Source organism: Macaca nemestrina, chromosome 18, assembly GCF_043159975.1.
Source record: "Macaca nemestrina isolate mMacNem1 chromosome 18, mMacNem.hap1, whole genome shotgun sequence".
In the NCBI taxonomy this organism is placed as follows: Eukaryota; Metazoa; Chordata; class Mammalia; order Primates; family Cercopithecidae; genus Macaca; species Macaca nemestrina.
Window position 1 is genome coordinate 80,620,258 of NC_092142.1, and position 18,009 is coordinate 80,638,266.

Below are 18,009 nucleotides of genomic sequence, written 5' to 3' on the forward strand. Positions count from 1 at the left end.
CTGCGTGCAGCTCACACTTGTGTCTTCCCCTGTCTGGCAGGTCCACTCATGCCTGCTGAGTGTGCGGGCCGGCAAAGATGGCTGGTTCCAGCTCTACAGCCCCGGAGGAGTGGCCTGTGACGATGACGGGGAGCTGTTCGCCAGCATGGTATGCAGTGAGACCCCAGTGGGGCGACTTCCAGGGGGCCCTGGGCTTGCCATGCCTGACTAGTAAAACAGCTGCGCCCATCACCTGGACCCAGCCCTGGAGTTTCCAGGCTTACACAGTGCTGGTCATGAAGGTGGTGGTGGTGACTGTGACCGTCACTTACTCATTTCTTATCTGAGGCTCCAAGCCAAGCACTTGGCATCCCAGTTGCACTCCGTCTCTCACAGCTCAGTGAGAAGAGGACACATGTCGTTGCCCCATTTTATACCCAAGGCAGCTAAAGCCTGGGGCGTTACTGCCTAAGGTCTCACAGTTCATTGTCATGGTTATGTTCCTACAAGGGATTGAGTGCCCAGTGGGACCAGGGATTCTGGAAAGCACTGCAGGTCCACCAGCTTGTTTAATCCTTACAAGGAGGTGTCCCAGTCAGGGTGATTGTCCCCACCATCATGTGCGGTCTGAGGTCACCAAACCAACAGCTGAATCCGTGATGACTTTCTTTGTGCCCGGCATTGTATCCATCACTTCATGTGCACTATCCTTTTTAATCGGTACAGCATCCTTGTTGCTGAATTACATCTCTGTTGAAACAGAGGCCCAGAGAGGTTCGGTGGCGTGCCTGGGGTCACACAGGCCTTCTGTTTCCAAGCCCTTCCTTGGCCAGGTCCACATGCTTTCAGGAGTAAAGGGCCAGACTCTTCCTCCCCCAGGGCAGATGCTGCACCCTAGTGGCCAGCAGCCTCACTGACTCCACTTGCTGAGAAAACCAGCTCCATTTACTGGTCACTGGTGCTCCCACACTTGGGCTGGTAATTTGCCTCTGCCAGCTTCAGCCGCTCGTCCAGGAGCATCGCATTGACCCCTCGCGGTTACCATAGTGATTGCATGCAACAGGAGATGCAGGGCACCCAGTGGGCCGGCACAGTCGCTGCTCAGAAATGACGCCAGTGGTGATTCTCGTCTCTGCTGGGTGGCTGGTTTGGCTCTCCGTACTGAACTTAGCAAAGATGTTTGTGCAGTGATGACAAATTGAGGCGCTACCCCTGGAAGCTTCTTGAAAGGGGCTTATTTTTAGGCCCTTTGCCTCATGCACTCCCTCTCCACTCCTTGCCTGCCACCCCAGGCCTCTCAGGGCCCTGCGCATCTAGGAATGTGACTACCACTGCCAGCCTGCACCACCTCTCTTGTGCTCTCGGTCACCTCTCGGGTTCTCCGCTGATGTCACAGCTTCACCATAGCAACGCTCAGCAGCCCCACCCCCACCCTACAGTGTGGGGATTCGGTGCAAGAAGGCTCAGGGAGCTGGCGGCTTCCCAGCCCGAGAGGTTGCATTGGTATGCCAGAGCTGTTCATGATGGAGCGGAAAAAATACACACAAGGAAGGAAGCAGGCAGCCGCTGGATGGAAGTGTGTTGTTGCCATGGAGACGCATGGCTTGGAAGCCGGCCCCTCGATGAGGCTGCTTTCTCCACCGCCAAGGGCATTTGCCATTGTGTGAAGTTGGAGGAAAGCCAGTGGGATGTCCAGGCCTCCCCCAAGCCCTGGTGGCCGGGGACCCCTCCCCTTGGGCCCCCATCACCCATGCCTCAGAAAAAAAGACCGCCCAACATATAACCCGGGAGGGAGCAGGATGTGCCAATTCTTGGATTCCTGGGGCAGGCAGTCTCCCAAAACACCGTTCCGAGCTCACAGCGGGCTTGGCAGAGGTATCTGGGCTTCATCACGTCCCCTACCCCGAGATGTACACCCCCCTTGCAAAGCCTGCCTAGAAGTTTCTGCCCAGTTCCAGCAGTGCCAGGAATTCAAAGGATCGACTGTCAGCAGACTCCCAAGGGGAGCAGGGAAGGGGGCCTTTTTGGTTTTGGCAGTAAAATACACGTAATGTAAAAGTTAGCATCTGTAAGCACACTGTTCGGTGACATTAAAGACATTCCCGTTGTTACGCAACCATCACCACCGTTCATCTCCAGAACGTTCTTATCTTCCGAAACTGAAACTCAGCATCCATTACACACTCACTCCCCCTTCCTCTCGTCCTCGGTCCCTGGCAGCCACTTTTCCTTTCTGTCTCCGAATTTCCCTATCCAGGCACCTCATGTAAGTGGAGTCGGAGTCATCCTTCTGCTTAAAACTTCAACGTAATCGGTGTTTAAAACATCAGAACTTTTATAATGGCAGGAGATTACATATTTAGAGACTCTGTTACACATACTTAAAAAACGCAAGGGCCGGGCACAGTGGCTCACGCCTATAATCCCAGCACTTTGGGAAGCCAAGGCGGGCGGATCACTTGAAATCAGGAATTCGAGACCAGCCTGGCCAACATGGTGAACCCCATCTCTACTACAAATACAAATAAATTAGCCAGGCATGGTGGTGCATGCCTGTAACCCTAGCTACTAGGGAGGCTGTGGTGGGAGGATTGCTTGAACTCAAGAAGCAGAGGTTGCAGTGAGCCAAGATTGCACCACTGCACTCCAGCCTGGACAATAGAGCGAGGAAAAAATAAAAATAGCAAGGGCTACATTTGTTTCAATCAATAGACTTTAAATTGCACTCTAGTCAGCTTTTACTGCGTTTAGTATTATAAATTTATACAAAAGATACCCTTGCTGAGATGGGGCTTGCAGTTAAATCAGGTCCTACTAAAAACCGTAAAAGGCAAAAGACAGAATGAAAAGAGGTATCGTGAACGTGACTTTCGCGACTGGCTTATTCCGCTCAGCGTAGCGTCCTCAGGGTTCATCTGGGTTAGACCGTGTGCGGGGGAAGGATCTCTTGCATCCCCTGGGGGCCTGGTGATCCTAGAACACTGGCCATTCGGACAGCGTGTAGGCAGGTCTGTTCAGTGACTCTTGGGCTCACTTCCTGCCGGCATGCTGGAGGCTGGCACTGGGTGTCTCTGTCCCTTCACCTGGGCCTTCTTGCCTCACAGGTGCACATCCTCATGGGCTCCTGTTACAAGACCAAAAAATTCCTGCTCTCCCTGGCGGAAAACAAGCTGGGTCCCTGCATGCTCCTGGCACTGAGGGGGAACCAGACCATGGTGGAGGTAAGGAGCTGGTCGGGGTCTCTAGCGGGATGGCTGGCTCCCCGTCCCTTGTCCTTGCTGATAGAGCATCTGCTGGGAGCCAGGAGCTGCTGCAGGCACGGGGGGCAGTGGGCGAGGCACGGGGGGCAGTGGGCGAGGCATGCAGTCCCGGCTGCCCTGAGCTTAGCGGGAGCCTCGAGCCTTCATCACACAGTATATTTGTTTCTGGTGTGATCCAGCTGATCCATGGATCGGTGGGGTTGGGGTTGCTTCTGTTCTGCTCATCTATTGCTGTGTAACAAACCACCCCTAAGTGAGGGCTTTAAAACAAGATCGCTCATTTATTTCGCACATGGGCATTGGGGTGCCTGGGCACAGCTACGCACTTCTCACTTGGGGCCTCATTAGTCGGATGGGGCCAGGTTGGATGAGCCCCAAGGCTTCTTGCATTGGCCTGAGAGGCCTCAGACACTGAGGGTTTTGCGGGGTGGGGCTTCTCAGCCACACTCTCCACCTCATGGCTTCCGGGTAGTCTGCCCACCTGCCTAGAACACACACACCCAGCCCTGCAGGCCACACCTCACCTACTGCTGCTCCTCTCTCTCCCTGCATGCTCCAAAGTCCCCAGAAGCCTGGGACTCCCAGAGCGACTGTCCCAAGGGAACCAAGGCAGAAGCCTTATCACTTTTTAACTTAGCCTCCCTTGGAAGGCAGGCGGCATCACTTCTGCCACATCCTACTGCTGGCAGTGAGTCACTGTGGCCGGCCCTCAGTCAAAGGCGTGGGAGCTAGACTTCACCCTCAGTGGGAAGAGCATCGAAGAGTTGGCAGGCGGGGCAAAGCCATGGGAGCTCCCATGGAAATGAGAGTTGGGGGAGATGTGAGCCCTGGGGAAGAGGCAGCGGGAAGGTGGGAGCTGAGCAGGCTGTGGGGACAGCCCGGGCTGAGGTCCTGCACCAGGGAGGGCCAGGGTGGCTGGAACACAGGGAACCAAGGGGCAAGAGGTCTGGGATGTGGGTGGATGTGCATGAAGAGCCTTCTGGGTACCCAGAGGTGCTGGGAAGGAGTTTGGATTTAGTCTAGGCTGTCCTGTGACAGGGATTCGGAGGCCATGGGGGAGGGTTGAGCAGGGAGACAGGAGACAGACAAGAGGTGCTGTGAAAAGCTTGGGCTGAGTGACCGTTCCTTGGCGAGCGAGAAGTGCTAGGAGAATTGAGCACCATGGCATGCACCTGTAGTTCTAGCAACTCAGGAGGCTGAGGTAGGGGGATCGCTTGAGCCCAGGGGGGCGAAACTAGCCTGGGCGACATAGTAAGACCTCATCTCAAAAATAAACAAATAAATAAAAATAAGTCATTGGAAAGGGAATGTCAGAGGCAGGGCTGTCAGGCATGTTGACTCCCAGGCAGGTGAGCCACATGTACAGTCACGAGGCCGTCTCTGGAGCTGTGTGTGGTAGATGGGCCCAGGGCTGCGAGCCGTTCTATGAGCTTGAACACCTGCTTTGTGACAGCCACTGGGGAAGAAACTGGGGGGAGAAAGAGGTGTGGCTTCCCACCAGTGCTTAGGGGCCTGCAGACATCCTCAGGGGCCTGCCCCGTGTCCAGACACAACACGGTAAGCAGACGCCTGGGAGACTCCCATGTCCTTTGACGTTTGAACCCGGAGAACCTCAGTGCGTGGGCACTGGTGCTACCATTGCACAGGCAGGAAGTTGGGCAGGTGATTTGCCCAGCCTCACACAGCCAGGGCTTCGGAGAGGGGAGAGTGGGGTTGCTGGTTTTCAAAACAAGACCCTTGGGATGCACAGAGTGTGCTTAGCTGGGGTGGCAGGCCGGGTCCATAATGCACCACTGTGGTTCTGGGCAGATCCTGTGCTTGATGCTGGAATACAACATCATTGACAACAACGACACCCAACTGCAGATCATCTCAACCCTGGAGAGCACAGACGTGGGGAAGCGCATGTATGAGCAGCTGTGCGACCGGCAGCGGGAGTTGAAGGAGCTGGTGAGTCCCCGGCTGCTCCGGACCACTCCCCTGCCCAGCAGGCCAGGGCGGGTTCCAGGGGAGCTAGTACTTGGACCTGAGTGGACCTCAGTCTCATTGAATTCTTCTCCAAACCCAAGAAATTGGTATTACCACCTGCCACTTTTCAGGTAATCAAAGAGAGGCCTAGAGAGGCAAAGCAACGCCCAGAGTCACGTAGCTCATTGGAGCCTGGCCAGGACAGTGCCCACCCTCCCTCCTCCATGTCCCTTAGACCCTTCCACTTAAGTGCATGGGGGCCCAACTTCCAAATGCCAGCACCCACACCTCTTTGCTGAAGGACTTTGTGTGTCCACGTGCGTGTACTCACATGTGTGCACAGAAGGACAGAAGGGGCAGGAAATTGATGCCTTCTAATCTGCTGGAGCAGCCGTCAACCAGTGCCTCTTGGGAGAGTGTGTATAAATACCCCAGCTCCCTTCAGTGAGATATGTGTCACCCATTCAGTGAGATACGTTTTGAGACATGGCTTCTCCACCATTTCTTAGAGTACCCGGGTGGGATGTGGTGCCAGTACCCATCTATCCAGTGATAGCTGGATTGATAACACCCCTTCCATTATGGGCAGCCACAGTGTCACTTCCCCACTCTTCTACTGGTGTTTCTTGGGGTCACCTTCTAATAAACCACCGGTGCTCAAACCCCATCTCTGGCTTTGCCCCTGAGACCAAGACCACCATGTTGCCTTGTACAACCGAGAAAATAATGATGGCTCCATGAGTGCTGTTAACAGGGGTGGAAGTCCAGGATGGAAACCTGGGGAAAAGAATGGTTGTAACCAGCCTGGTTTCTGTTGCAGCAAAGGAAAGGCGGGCCCACCAGGCTAACACTGCCCTCCAAGTCGACAGTGAGTTGGTTTGGTTCTCTTTGGGGCTGGATGGAGAGAGTGGGTTGGTCCTCTCTGTTGGGGAGTGGCAGGTGGTGTCTGCAGCTGAGATGGGAGGTGATGGAGGGCGAGGCACAAGGACCCCCTAGTACTTAACACGCCAGCTCTTCCAGGAGGTAGCTTAGAGGAAGAGATACGAAAACCAAAAACAAAGTTAAAATGTGATACAGATCGTTGGTGATAATGGTGTTGATATCCAGTTATTAATAATACTGGGAATAATAGCAGATATACCTTGAGCATTTGTGTGCCAGATGCTATTCTATTAGTTCATTTTATCCTCACAGCAACCCTTGGAGGCTTGTGTATCTTACCATTCGCATTTTGCAAGGTCTTTAAGGATCTTACTTCCTTCTATTCTGATGCCCGCATTGTATTTAATACATGGCTGCTACTTCCTGGACCAAAAGGGCTGCTCAGGCTCCAGCCATCTTGTTTCCATTCCAGCCAGCAGGAAGGAGGACATACCCCTTCCTCTTAAGAAACTTTGGCCGGGCGCGGTGGCTCAAGCCTGTAATCCCAGCACTTTGGGAGGCCGAGGCGGGCGGATCACAAGGTCAGGAGATCGAGACCACAGTGAAACCCCGTCTCTACTAAAAATACAAAAAATTAGCCGGGCGCGGTGGCGGGCGCCTGTAGTCCCAGCTACTCAGGAGGCTGAGGCAGGAGAATGGCGGGAACCCGGGAGGCGGAGCTTGCAGTGAGCCGAGATCGCGCCACTGCACTCCAGCCTGGGCAACAGCGTGAGACTCCGTCTCAAAAAAAAAAAAAAAAAAAAAAAAAGAAACTTCTTGGAAGTTCTACTTGACATGTCTACTTACATCCCGTTTTCTGGATTTAGTGTGTGGGGCCACACTTAGTGGCAAGGGAGGCTGGAAATCAGCCTTCATTCCGGGCAGCCACATGGCCACTAACACTCAAGGATGGAGGGGAGTCTCAGGAACCTCCGAGTCCAGTGCTTAGGCATGCGCTGATGTCTTCAGGCGTTAGAGTTGAGTGTGGCCTCGGTGTTTGCATGAGCTGCTGCCTGGGAGTGAGACAGCCAGCCACATACCCTGATGCACACAGACAGACACACACAGAGACACACGGACACACCCACACACACAGGCATGCACAGACACACACAGGTACAGACACACACATATACAGACACACATGCGGACACACACAGATATCCACACATACAGGCACACACACAAAGACACACACGCACAGACGCCTGTGGGAGGATCGTGGCCTCGGAACACCCCGCTGGTGACTCAGGGTGTGAGTCACAGCACTGGAGGCTTTCTCCTCCGCCTGGCAGCTGTCATCCATGGGATGTGCGGCAGCCCCTCCCTCTCTGACCACCCCCTTGGCCCATCCCACCAAGCCGTGCCCCCACCTCGGCTCCTGGGATTTGCCGCCCCCCAGGAACAGCTCCCTGTAGGGCGAGGGAGAGGAGGAGGATAGGGGATAGGAGGGCCCAGGGTCTCAGGAGATCCCAGCAGGTCCCTCAGGCCTCTCCCGCATCTGCTTGCAGGACGCTGACTTGGCTCGTTTGCTGAGCTCTGGCTCCTTCGGAAACCTGGAGAACCTCAGTTTGGCCTTCACCAATGTAACCAGTGCCTGCGCCGAGCACCTCATCAAACTGCCTTCGCTCAAGCAGCTGAACCTGTGGTCCACTCAGGTACATCCTCCCACCCTGCTCCAGGCCCTCCACACCTGCTCCACCTCTACACCCTCCTCCCTGTTCTCCTGTACCATCTTCCTTTCCCCTCACCCTCCTCCTTGCCCCCTCATCCTCTTCCCTGCCCCCTCATCCTCTTCCCTGCCCCCTCACCCTCCTCCCTGCCTTCCACGCTCCTCCCTGCCCCCACCCTCCTCCCTGCCCCTTCTCCCTCCTCCCTGCCCCCTCACCCTCCTCCCTGCCCCTTCACCTTCCTCCCTACTCCCCACCCTCCTTCCTGCTCCCCTCACCTTCCTTCCTGCTCCCCTCACCCTCCTCCCTACCCCCTCACCCTCCTCCCTGCCCCCTCACCTTCCTCCCTGCCCCCTCACCTTCCTCCCTGCCCCATCACTCTCCTCCCTGCCCCCTCACCCTCCTCCCTGCCCCCTCACCCTCCTCCCTGCCCCCATCATTATCCTTCCTGCCCCCTCACCCTCCTCCCTGCCCACCACCCTCCTCCCTGCCCCCCACCCTCCTCCCTGCACCCCCGCCTTCCTCCCTGCCCCACCGCCCTCCTCCCTGCCCCCCTGCCCTCCTCCCTGCCCCCCCACCCTACTCCCTGCCCCCTCGCCCTCCTCCCTGCCCCCTCGCCTTTCTCCCTGCCCCCCTCACCCTCCTCCCTGCCCCCTCGCCCTCCTCCCTGCCCCCTCGCCCTCCTCCCTACCCCCTTGCCTTTCTCCCTGCCCCCCTCACCCTCCTCCCTGCCCCCCACCCTCCTTCCTAACTCGTTCACCCTCCTCCCTTCCCCCTCACCCGCCTCCCTGCCTACACCCCAGGCATCGCTTACCACATGACCCCTTCCTCAAGCTCAGCACCCAATCCCTGAGGCTAGAGGAGGTTGAGGACCTCATGAAGCCCTGAGGCCCATTTCCCAGTTGGAAATACTGTGCCCAGTTCCGAGTCCTGAGGTTCTGAGAGGTGGAGCTGAGACGTGAGCCGGGCTTCACTGGCCTGCCCGGGGCTGCGCGGGAGGTTTCTGGGTCTTTTTGTTATAGTAACACCAGTGGCTGCTGAGTCCCAGCTCAGTGTCAGCTGCACCGCTCAGTACTCTGCACAGAGCAGATGAAGGGGCCTTCACTGCACGCCTGTGAAGTGCAGGTTCTGCCCTCACCCTCGTTTTCCAGAAGAGAAACTGGGGACAGTCCCTGCAGCCTGCCCCTGGCCCAGCCCTATCCTTCCACTGTCCACCCAGCAGGAGAAAGCCGCCTAGGCAGCATCTCGAAGCTAGGAAAGGACAAGTTCGAAGCCCTCCTTCGTGGAGGCAAAACTGACTCCCAGGGGCTCTGGCCTGGTTCCACTCCCAACAGCAGAAGCTGGATTCTAACCCTGGTCAGAGAGGCGTGGAATTGTTTAGGAGAAGCGAGCGCAGCCCAGACCCCAGGGCTTGGTGGGCCATGGGCCTCAGAGCAAGGCTCTGTCCCCATCCCTTTCCTCCACCTCTGCCCCAGCCTCCGAGTCACTTCCCCAGAGGTGGCCAGGAGAGGGCTGAGAGTTTCTGTGCCCTACAGTTTGGAGACGCCGGCCTGCGGCTCCTGTCGGAACACCTCACCATGCTCCAGGTGCTGAACCTTTGCGAGACCCCGGTCACAGACGCTGGCCTGCTGGCCCTGAGCTGTGAGTGCCTCGGGGGCAGCTGGGGGGTGAGGGGCTGCTGTATTCATTCCTTCTTTGCTTCAACCAAACTGGCCAAGAGCTGGCTCTGCACCGTGCACAGATAGAGAAATTTATTCATTCACGAACATGTGTTCACTGCACACCTGCTGTGGACCAGGCACCATTCCAAGGGCCAGGAACAACACAGAGAAAAATATCCCTGACCTCAGGGAGCTTATATTCTAGAGGCAATAGAAAAAATGAATAAGGCCAGCCCATGCCCTCCTGACACTCGCAGTCCACTGAGGGGTGAAGTTCAAGGATGGGGCTGTAGTATGTTGCCACTGTGGTCCCCCGACCAGTGGCAGCAGCGTCTTCTGGGGGCTGGTCAGAAATGTCCATTCCCAAGCCCACTTCGGACCTCCTGACTCAGACAGCGCACAGTAAGCAGATGTCTGGGAGACTCCCGGGCCCGTTGACATTTGAGAAGCCCTGTCATAATAGAAGGAGCCACAGAATTCTCAAGGAACCTAGAAAGGCCAATTCCTGTGTCCCAACCCCAACTGACTGAACTACCCTCAGGGACGTTGAGCCCCGGCTTCTGTATTTGACCGGCTTTCCCTATTCCAGGCCCACTGCTTTAAACGAGAAGACCCGTGGCTCAGTGGGAAGAGTCAGAGAAGGCTTCCGGGGGAGGTGCTTTTGAGTCTGGGTGTGAAGACAGATTTGTGGGAGTTGGCCAAGGGGGAGGCACCCTGGGCAGGGCCATGACTCCTACGGGGTCATTGGCAAATTCTGGATGGCTTGGGAGGAGGTGGGGGCAGGTGACTGGGTCAATGGAAGCAGAGAGGCAGCGCTCAGCCAGTTTGGCTGCAAATGCACATGGACTGCTTCCACTGGCATTCCCCGGGGGGCGTGGTCCTCATGAACAGTGCGGATTCCTGGTCCCCGCTGCAGCCCTGCTCAGCATCTCTGGGAGTGGGTGGAGGGGTCTGCTCTCCTTTTGACTCCTACACAAAGCAGAGGTTGAGGCTTGCTTTCAAGAAGCAGCACCCGAGTCAGTGACGATGGCGGGGAGCATCCGGGGTTCCCTTAGCGGGGAGATCTTGGGCCTGGTCTGGGGTGTGGCAGGCAAGCTCTGGGGACATCAGGTCCAGGCAGTGGGGGGACACGACAGAGGGACCAGAAGGGAAGGGAGACTCAGCGGATGGGAAGAGAACGAAGGCTCTGTTCAGACCAGCACATGCCTGAAACAGACTTTCAGTGTCTAGTAGGCCACCTATCCTGGCTGTGCCTGCGAAACCTTCCTCCCCAGCCCCATCTCCTAACAGGGGGCCTGGCACCTACGTTCAGCTCCTCCAGCTTGGCCATCCCATACCGGCATACCTTTGGGGCCTCACTCTCCTAACAACTGTATCTGTCTCTTGTACAGCCATGAAGAGTCTCTGCAGTTTAAACATGAACAGCACCAAGCTCTCAGCTGACACCTACGAAGATCTGAAGGTAATTCCATCCTTCCTCCCCTCTCTCCTCCCCTCCTTTCTCCAGCCGGCATCTGGATGCTGGTGCATCTGCTGCCCAGAGCTCATTCTCCAGTAAAAGACGATGACACCGCAGATCAATACATAAATAAAGGCAGGTCAAAAGGAGTAACAAAGAGGAAGCAGCAGGGAAGTCATTGGAAATAGGAGGGCCTGTGTGGCCTGGGGTGATCAGGGATGGTCCCTTTGATGAAGAGGCCACAGGAGCTGAGACCCAAAAGGTAAGAAGCCAGAAATACAAAGGGCGAGAGGAAGAGCAAGTGTCAAGGTCCTGAGACAGAAGAGATTGGCAAGGCCTGGCTTTGTAGCAAATGTAGCCAGGAACTGAGAGAGGGAATGGGCTGGGGCCGGATGAAAATGCCCTCACAGGTCACAGCAGAGCAGTGAGTCACGCTTTTCAAAGCGTGCTCTGGGTGTTAGGAAATAAATATTTTGAGAGGGAGCAGGAGTAGAAGCAGGGAGGACTGAGCAGGGTGGGTGCCTCACACCACTGAGGGCTGCACTGCACCAGCACTAGGCCAGCAAGTGAAATCAGGGAAAGAAAAAGGATCAGAGGGTAGAAGACAGGGGCGTTTTAAGAAATGCACTTGCACGTCTTGGGAAGGTTGGAGGAGCCAGGCCTTCAGTCGCCTCCTGTCATCCTGTCACCCCATCCTCCTGGGGCTGTACCAGCTGCCCCAGAAGGAGCAGGCGGGACCGGCAGAGGGCCAGCATCCTGGGAGAGAAGGGCTGGGCTCAAAGGTGAGAAGGCACAGATGGCGCCCATGAGCCATGCTGGCACCTCCGTGCCCTGGAAGCCACTTAGAGGGAATCCCCCGGCAGCCCTTGGCTGGGGCCCATCTCCTACAACCAGGCCTCCTGCCGCCAGGGCGTGCTCACTGGGGCATCCTCCAGATGCTTCTGGAGCCTCTGCTGTGTACCAGGCCCATGTCAGGGTCAGGGACACCAAGGTGTGGCTGCCACAGTCCCTGCCCGGGGGATAGTCCTTCCTGGCAGGCACAGGCAAGCTCAGCAAACCAAGGTGGGCACAGGGCCTGGTGGGGCCAGGAGGGACAGTCAGCAGAGAGTGAGGTCCAAGAGAGGATGTATGGGACGCAGCAGGTGGCAGGGGCACAGCCAGCAGATCACTCACCCCAGCATTTAGACCTCAGCACTCAGGGTGGCATCTGCAGACCAGTGCCCTTGGCACCACTTGGGGGCCAACAGAAATGCAGGATCCAGGCCACCCCAGGTAACCCCACCCTGGGGGATCCCTGTGCACACTCATGTTTGAGAAATGCTGCCTGGATTATCTTGAGTTCAGAGTGCTGAAAGTCAGACGCTACTGAGAACAAGCTGAAAAGAGGACATGGGGAGTGCAGGAAAGGCCACTCGGGAAGAAAAATGACTTTCAGTCAATTTTTTCATTTTCACACATTTGAGAGAGACATGGTGCCAACTTGATGCTGCCAGCCTGTGACCAGCCTCCCTGTGGAGGGGACTCGAGCAAACAGCAGCTGCTTATCCTTTGGAGGAGGAGCCTACACTCAGTGCCAGGCAGGCCACGCCCCACTGTTCACTGCCCAGTCTGGCCAGACCTTCCCATTTTTCAAGAGAACCTTGAAACCTAGATTCTTCTGCGAAGTCTCCTAATTTTGAAGGGCTGGCTTAGTACGCTTTATAGCACTGCAGGTGGCTGCAGGTCCCCACCTGTGACCTCTGCCTGGGCAGTGGGGAGCCATTGAGGGTTGTTGAGCACAGGAGAGCAGCAGTGAGGAATTGCATGTGCATGTGTGTACATGTGTGCGTGTTCATGCATACATATGTGTACATGCATCCAAAAAGTATGCTGGCCAGTGTACAGGAAAGTTGGGAGGGAGGAAGTAAAGGCGTGAGGCCAGTTAGGAGGCAGCTACCTCTCTGTAGAGTGGAGGCTTGTTAAGAAAAAAAGCCAACTGTTTATAGAAGAAGAGTGGAAGTCTGAGTAGCAGAAACAGAAAGCAGAAAACAATGGAGAGACGCAGCAGGTGGAATCGTAGAGTCTAGCAACGCATCCAGCGAAGGGGAAGCCCCAAGTGGGAAGAATCTAAGCCAAACCCCGGGTACCTGGGACTTACGGGGATCCGCATCACTCACCCTGTCCATTTTCTGATAACGATGAGAATATCACTAACCGTAAAAATAAGAACAGTTTCCTTTCATAGGGCTTATAACGGTGCCCTGGGCTTTCTGCATTTGCTATTTAACCCCTAGCCCTATCCTTTGAGCTAGGGACTAGAATCAGATTGGCCCACACAGGAAGAAACTGAGGCTCCAGGAGGCTGGGTTATCTGCCCACGGTCATGCAGCAGCAAGTGGCAGGGCCTGGGTTCAAACCCCAGTGCTTCCACTTGCAAAGACAGAGACCGAAGCCTCTCTGAGGTGGGGGCATGGGAGCCCCACTGCCTGGTTTCTCTGGGGCCAGGGCACATCCCACCTGTTCTGTTGTCTGCCTAAGGCCACCCAACCCTCCAAGAGCCCAGGGAGCCCACAGCACCAAGGTGGGGAGAGGGTGGCAGGGACCCCCAGCCGGCAGTGTGGGTGGAGTCAGGCACTGTCAGCTTCTGCAAGGGAATGGCCTGCACGTGACAAGGACCCTTATTGCTACCCCCAGGCCAAGCTTCCCAATTTGAAGGAAGTGGACGTCCGCTACACTGAAGCCTGGTGAAGCTCCCAGCTCGAGCAGGAAGACATTTGCAACCGCGACAAAACAACTCTTGACTAAGCCGCAGAGCAGCCGGTCCTGGGGTCCTACCCTGGTGCCCTGGCTGTGAGATAGATGGGGAGTCTTTCTGGGGGCGGAGGGGGGAGGGGGTGGGGAGGGGGTCCACAAGCACGCCCAGCCCCCACCGAATTCTTTTAGCTTCGTAATTGGAACCTTTGACCTGATCTAAAGTGGACTTTGTAGCAACAAGAGGAGCATCAGCGGGTCGGGGAGGGGGTTGGGGGTGGGCTGGGGGGTGGGGGACCCTTTGTGGATTTTCTTTGCCTTTGTGTTTGATGCTGTCGTGTGGGAAAAGTCAACTCTGATGCCACCGTTGCGGGCCGGACGAAGGATGCTTTCTTCCTAGAGGCTCCGAGCTGAGCTGCGAACTCGCCCCCCGCCCTTGGGACAAGAAGACCCAGTCACATCACTGCACCCGTCCTGTGTCCTCACCATTGCTATGCAAAGTGATTCTTGTTGTACATAAGATTTAAATAATGCACCTATTTAAGACATGTTGACAAATTGCGGGTCTGGGACCCGCCTCTTATTTATGAAGTCTTCGACGGTCCCCCCGCCCCCCCGCCCCACCCCGCCCCGCCCCGGCGTGTAGTACTGTAGAAACCAGTCAGCTGTCGGGTTAGTGGTAGTAGTATTGTTATTTTTTTAAAGGAAACAAACAGACAACAAAAAGAGAAAAAAATAACCTCCTTGGAACAATTAATTGTTTTTTCGTGATGGATTCTCTATGCTAATGCTCTCTCGTCTGTCTGTCTGTCTGCCCACCTCCCCCACCCACCACTGTGCGTTTCTGATTTCCAAATGTCTCCAGCTCCCTCGCAAGGTGGGGCTCAGGCTGGAGGAGGAGGAAGGATTGAGATCCTCTTGCTCCTCTAAGGCCCAAGCTCTTTCGGCACCTTTTAGACTTGAACGGGAGGCTGCTCATCCGCCCTCTCCAGTCCACCCCGGTGAAAGAGCTGTTCCCCACCCCCAGGGAGCTCCTGTCCCTGTCAGCCTTTGCTGTCCCCTGTCCCCAACGGAGACTCTGTCACCCATGGGCTCCCCCTGCCATCGTGTGCTTCACGTGGCCCCATGCATGCCCACCTCTCTGCATGGTCTCTTGGGAAAAGAGATACGTTGCCTCCGCCAGCCCGACTGCCCTCCCCACCCACCTTCCACATGTGACCACTGCAATGAGGACGCTCCTTCTGTCCCCACCTGTTCCGAAGACAAACCAACCTCCGTTTCTTTTATAAACAGTCGGCTTTTTCTTAACAAGCCCTCACTGTACAGAACAGCCCGTTGATGGTTTATTTGGGGTCCCCCTCTCCCCCCAGCCCTTTTTTCTGTTGGTTTAGCACAAATACTTCCCTCCTCCGGCACCTCCAAACCTACCCCACAGTCAGTGTACTTGTTTTATATATATTTAATCTTATTCAATGGAAACCATGCTTTTGTCGTTTTATACTTTGCTAGGTAGACTTTATTACCCCCCTACGATGCCCTCATTTTTTTAAAAAAGGAAAAAAAAAGAAATTGGGTTCCAGTCTTAATTCATTTTCCGTGCCAGGTTTTATTTCGTGTGTGTGTGAGTGTGTTCCGTTTTGTGTTTTGTTTTTTGTTGTTGTTTTTAGTTGTTTGGTTTTCTTTTTTTTCTCCCCGCGCCCCTCCAGTCCCATACTTCACAGCACTCTGGTGCAGGAAGAAGCAGAAGAAAAAAATAAAAAGAAAAAAAAAAAAGAAGAAACAAGACATGCCACCTTTCCCCTCGCACTGTTGCTTTTCCTGATGGTTAATACTACTGTCACGTAGCTGTGTACAAAGAGATGTGAAATACTTTCAGGCAAAAATAAACTGTAAGTGACTCATCAACGTCTGGCCTTTGTGTGTGGTGTCTCGGCGCCCAGGGGGAGAAGGTCCAAGGAGGGGGTGAAGCCCAGGTGGGAAGTCCGAGGCTCCAACAGTACTGAGACGCCCTCACTTTCATCTGCACGCACTTCCTGAGGACCAGGGCTCAGCACCCTGGCTGCTGTTGGCTACTGGGGCCAGAGCCATCTTTGTTGCAGGGAGCTGTTGTGTTTGTTGCCAGACGTTGAACAGCATCCTTGGCTTCTATCCAACAGTAGCACCCCTTCCCCATTTATGACAACCAGAGTGTCTCCAGATGTTGCCACATGTCCCATGGAGAACAGTTCGCTCCCCAGCTGAGACTCCACGTCATAGACCAAGGTCAATGCTGCTGTTCAGCAGGGCCTTACAAAAGCTCTAGCCCAGAGCTACTCCACGGAATGTGCCCTCCATCCACCTGGGGGGTCTTGTGGAAATGCAGATACTGATGCCACAGCTCTAGGTGGGGCCTAGGAATCTGCATTCCTGACGAGCTTCCAGGTGATGCTGTGCTGCTGGTCAGTGCCAGGTTCCTAGGCCCACACTTCAGCTGCCTACTCCCCCTAGATGTCTCCAGAGGCAATCTTGACAAGTCCGAAAAGAAATGTTTTATCTTGGCCGGGTGCGGCGGTTCACGCCTGTACTCCCAATACTCTGGGAGGCCGAGGCGGGCGGATCACAAGGTCAAGAAATCAAGACCATCCTGGCCAACATGGTGAAACCCTGTCTCTACTAAAAATACAAAAATTAGCGGGACGCGGTGGCGCGTGCCTGTAGTCCCAGCTATTCGGGAGGCTGAGGCAGGAGAATCGCTTAAAACAGGGAGGCGGAGATAACAGTGAGCCGAGATTGCGCCACTACACTCCAGTCTGGCGACAGAGCAAGACTCCCGTCTCAAAAACAAAAAAAGAAAGAAAAAATGCTTTGTTTTCACCCCTCTTCCTAAACCTGTCACCCTCCAGGGTCCCCCAGCTCAGCAGGGGTGTCCTTGTCCTCAGCCCAGGCATGTCCTGTCCCCACATGCTGACAGAAATCCAGGATGTCCATGATCCAGCCCTCTGCCTCTCCACTGTGGGCCTGGCCCGAAACCATCTCTCCAGAGACTCTGGCTGGAGCTGCCTCTGCCAGCCTCCACCCTGTCCTTCCCACACCATCCAGCTCCCTCTGCTACCTGCCCCGCCTGTCCACACCTCTCTCTGTGCCCTGGTGGCCTCCTTCTAGAGGCCTCTGCCAAGTCTTTTTAAGAAAGGTGAGAAGGCCGGGCGCAGTGGCTCATACCTATAATCCCAGCACTTTGGGAGGCCGAGGCGGGTGGATCACCTGAGGTCAGGAGTTCGAGACCAGCCTGGCCAATATAGTGAAACCCCATCTCTCCTAAAAACACAAAAATTAGCCAGGTATAGTGACCCACACCTGTAATCCCAGCTATTCATGAGGCTGAGGCATGAGAATCACTTGAACCTGGGAGGTGGATGTTGCAGTGAGCCGAGATCTCGCCATTGCACTCCAGCCTGGGCGACAGAGTGAGACTCCATCTCAGAAGAAAAAAAAAGGGTGAGAGTGTCCGTCACTCAGCAGTGCCTTCCTCGGGTCACCCAGGGAACACAGGCACTATGGAAAACGACAGGAGGGCTCTTGACTGCGGGGGTGATAGGCAGGCCTCACCAAGGACATCAAATGAACAGTCCAAAAAGCCCTTGGCTCCCTGAGATCCCATCCTCGGACCAGATGACCAGCTACTGGTATAGACATGTGCATGCGTGAGCCAGACACTTCAGCCTGCTCCATCTTGCCCTCTCTACTGGCGTAGGGCCTGGCGTTCATTGCTCTAAATGTTCATTGCTCTAAGGGTTGGGGAAAGGTGCAGCCGGGGGCCACACTCAGCCCTCCTCCCTGCTCTGCCTGGCAGCAGCTGAGCTCCTCTGCCCACTGGGTGAGGCTAGAGAATGCAGGCTCAGCTGGTAATCCCAGCACTTTGGGAGGCCGAGGCGGACGGATCACGAGGTCAGGAGATCAAGACCATCCTGGCTAACATGGTGAAACCCCGTCTCTACTAAAAATACAAAAAATTAGCCGGGCGTGGTGGTGCGCGCCTGTAGTCCCAGCTACTTGGAGGCTGAGGCAGGAGAATGGCGTGAACCCGGGAGGCGGAGCTTGCAGTGAGCTGAGATCCGGCCACTGCACTCCAGCCTGGGCGACACAGCAAGACTCCGTCTCAAAGTCTCAAAAAAAAAAAAGGGAGAGAATGCAGGCTCCCTGCTGGAAGAAGTAGGGGGTGTCTTCCCTGGCATCCCAGCCGCTGTGCCTGTTGTTGGCAGGAGTTGCCTCCCTCCATGGGTTGCCCACCAGGATTCCAGCTCTCGAACTAATGCAGCTCCCTGTTTCACCCCTTCAGCCTTAGCCTGGGAACTGCCCCTTGCTGGTTCCTGGGTGCCTCAGCG

General features: G+C 55.6%; 1 protein-coding gene across 3 annotated transcripts in view; it reads left to right on the plus strand.

Annotated features, from left to right (window-relative positions):
* The window catches only part of CMI (c-Maf inducing protein), a 267,857-nt gene extending 252,304 nt beyond the window's left edge, over positions 1–15,553 (plus strand). For all 3 annotated transcript variants that reach the window (XM_011757393.3, XM_011757395.2, XM_011757396.2), the window contains 8 exons: positions 41–148; positions 3,084–3,200; positions 5,049–5,189; positions 6,028–6,075; positions 7,640–7,786; positions 9,334–9,439; positions 10,851–10,921; positions 13,592–15,553. In XM_011757393.3, the coding sequence (XP_011755695.1) occupies positions 41–148; positions 3,084–3,200; positions 5,049–5,189; positions 6,028–6,075; positions 7,640–7,786; positions 9,334–9,439; positions 10,851–10,921; positions 13,592–13,645 (792 nt within the window). In that variant the 3' untranslated portion in view covers positions 13,646–15,553. The remainder of the gene's footprint in view (positions 1–40; positions 149–3,083; positions 3,201–5,048; positions 5,190–6,027; positions 6,076–7,639; positions 7,787–9,333; positions 9,440–10,850; positions 10,922–13,591) is intronic.
* Positions 15,554–18,009: the final 2,456 nt, after the last annotated feature.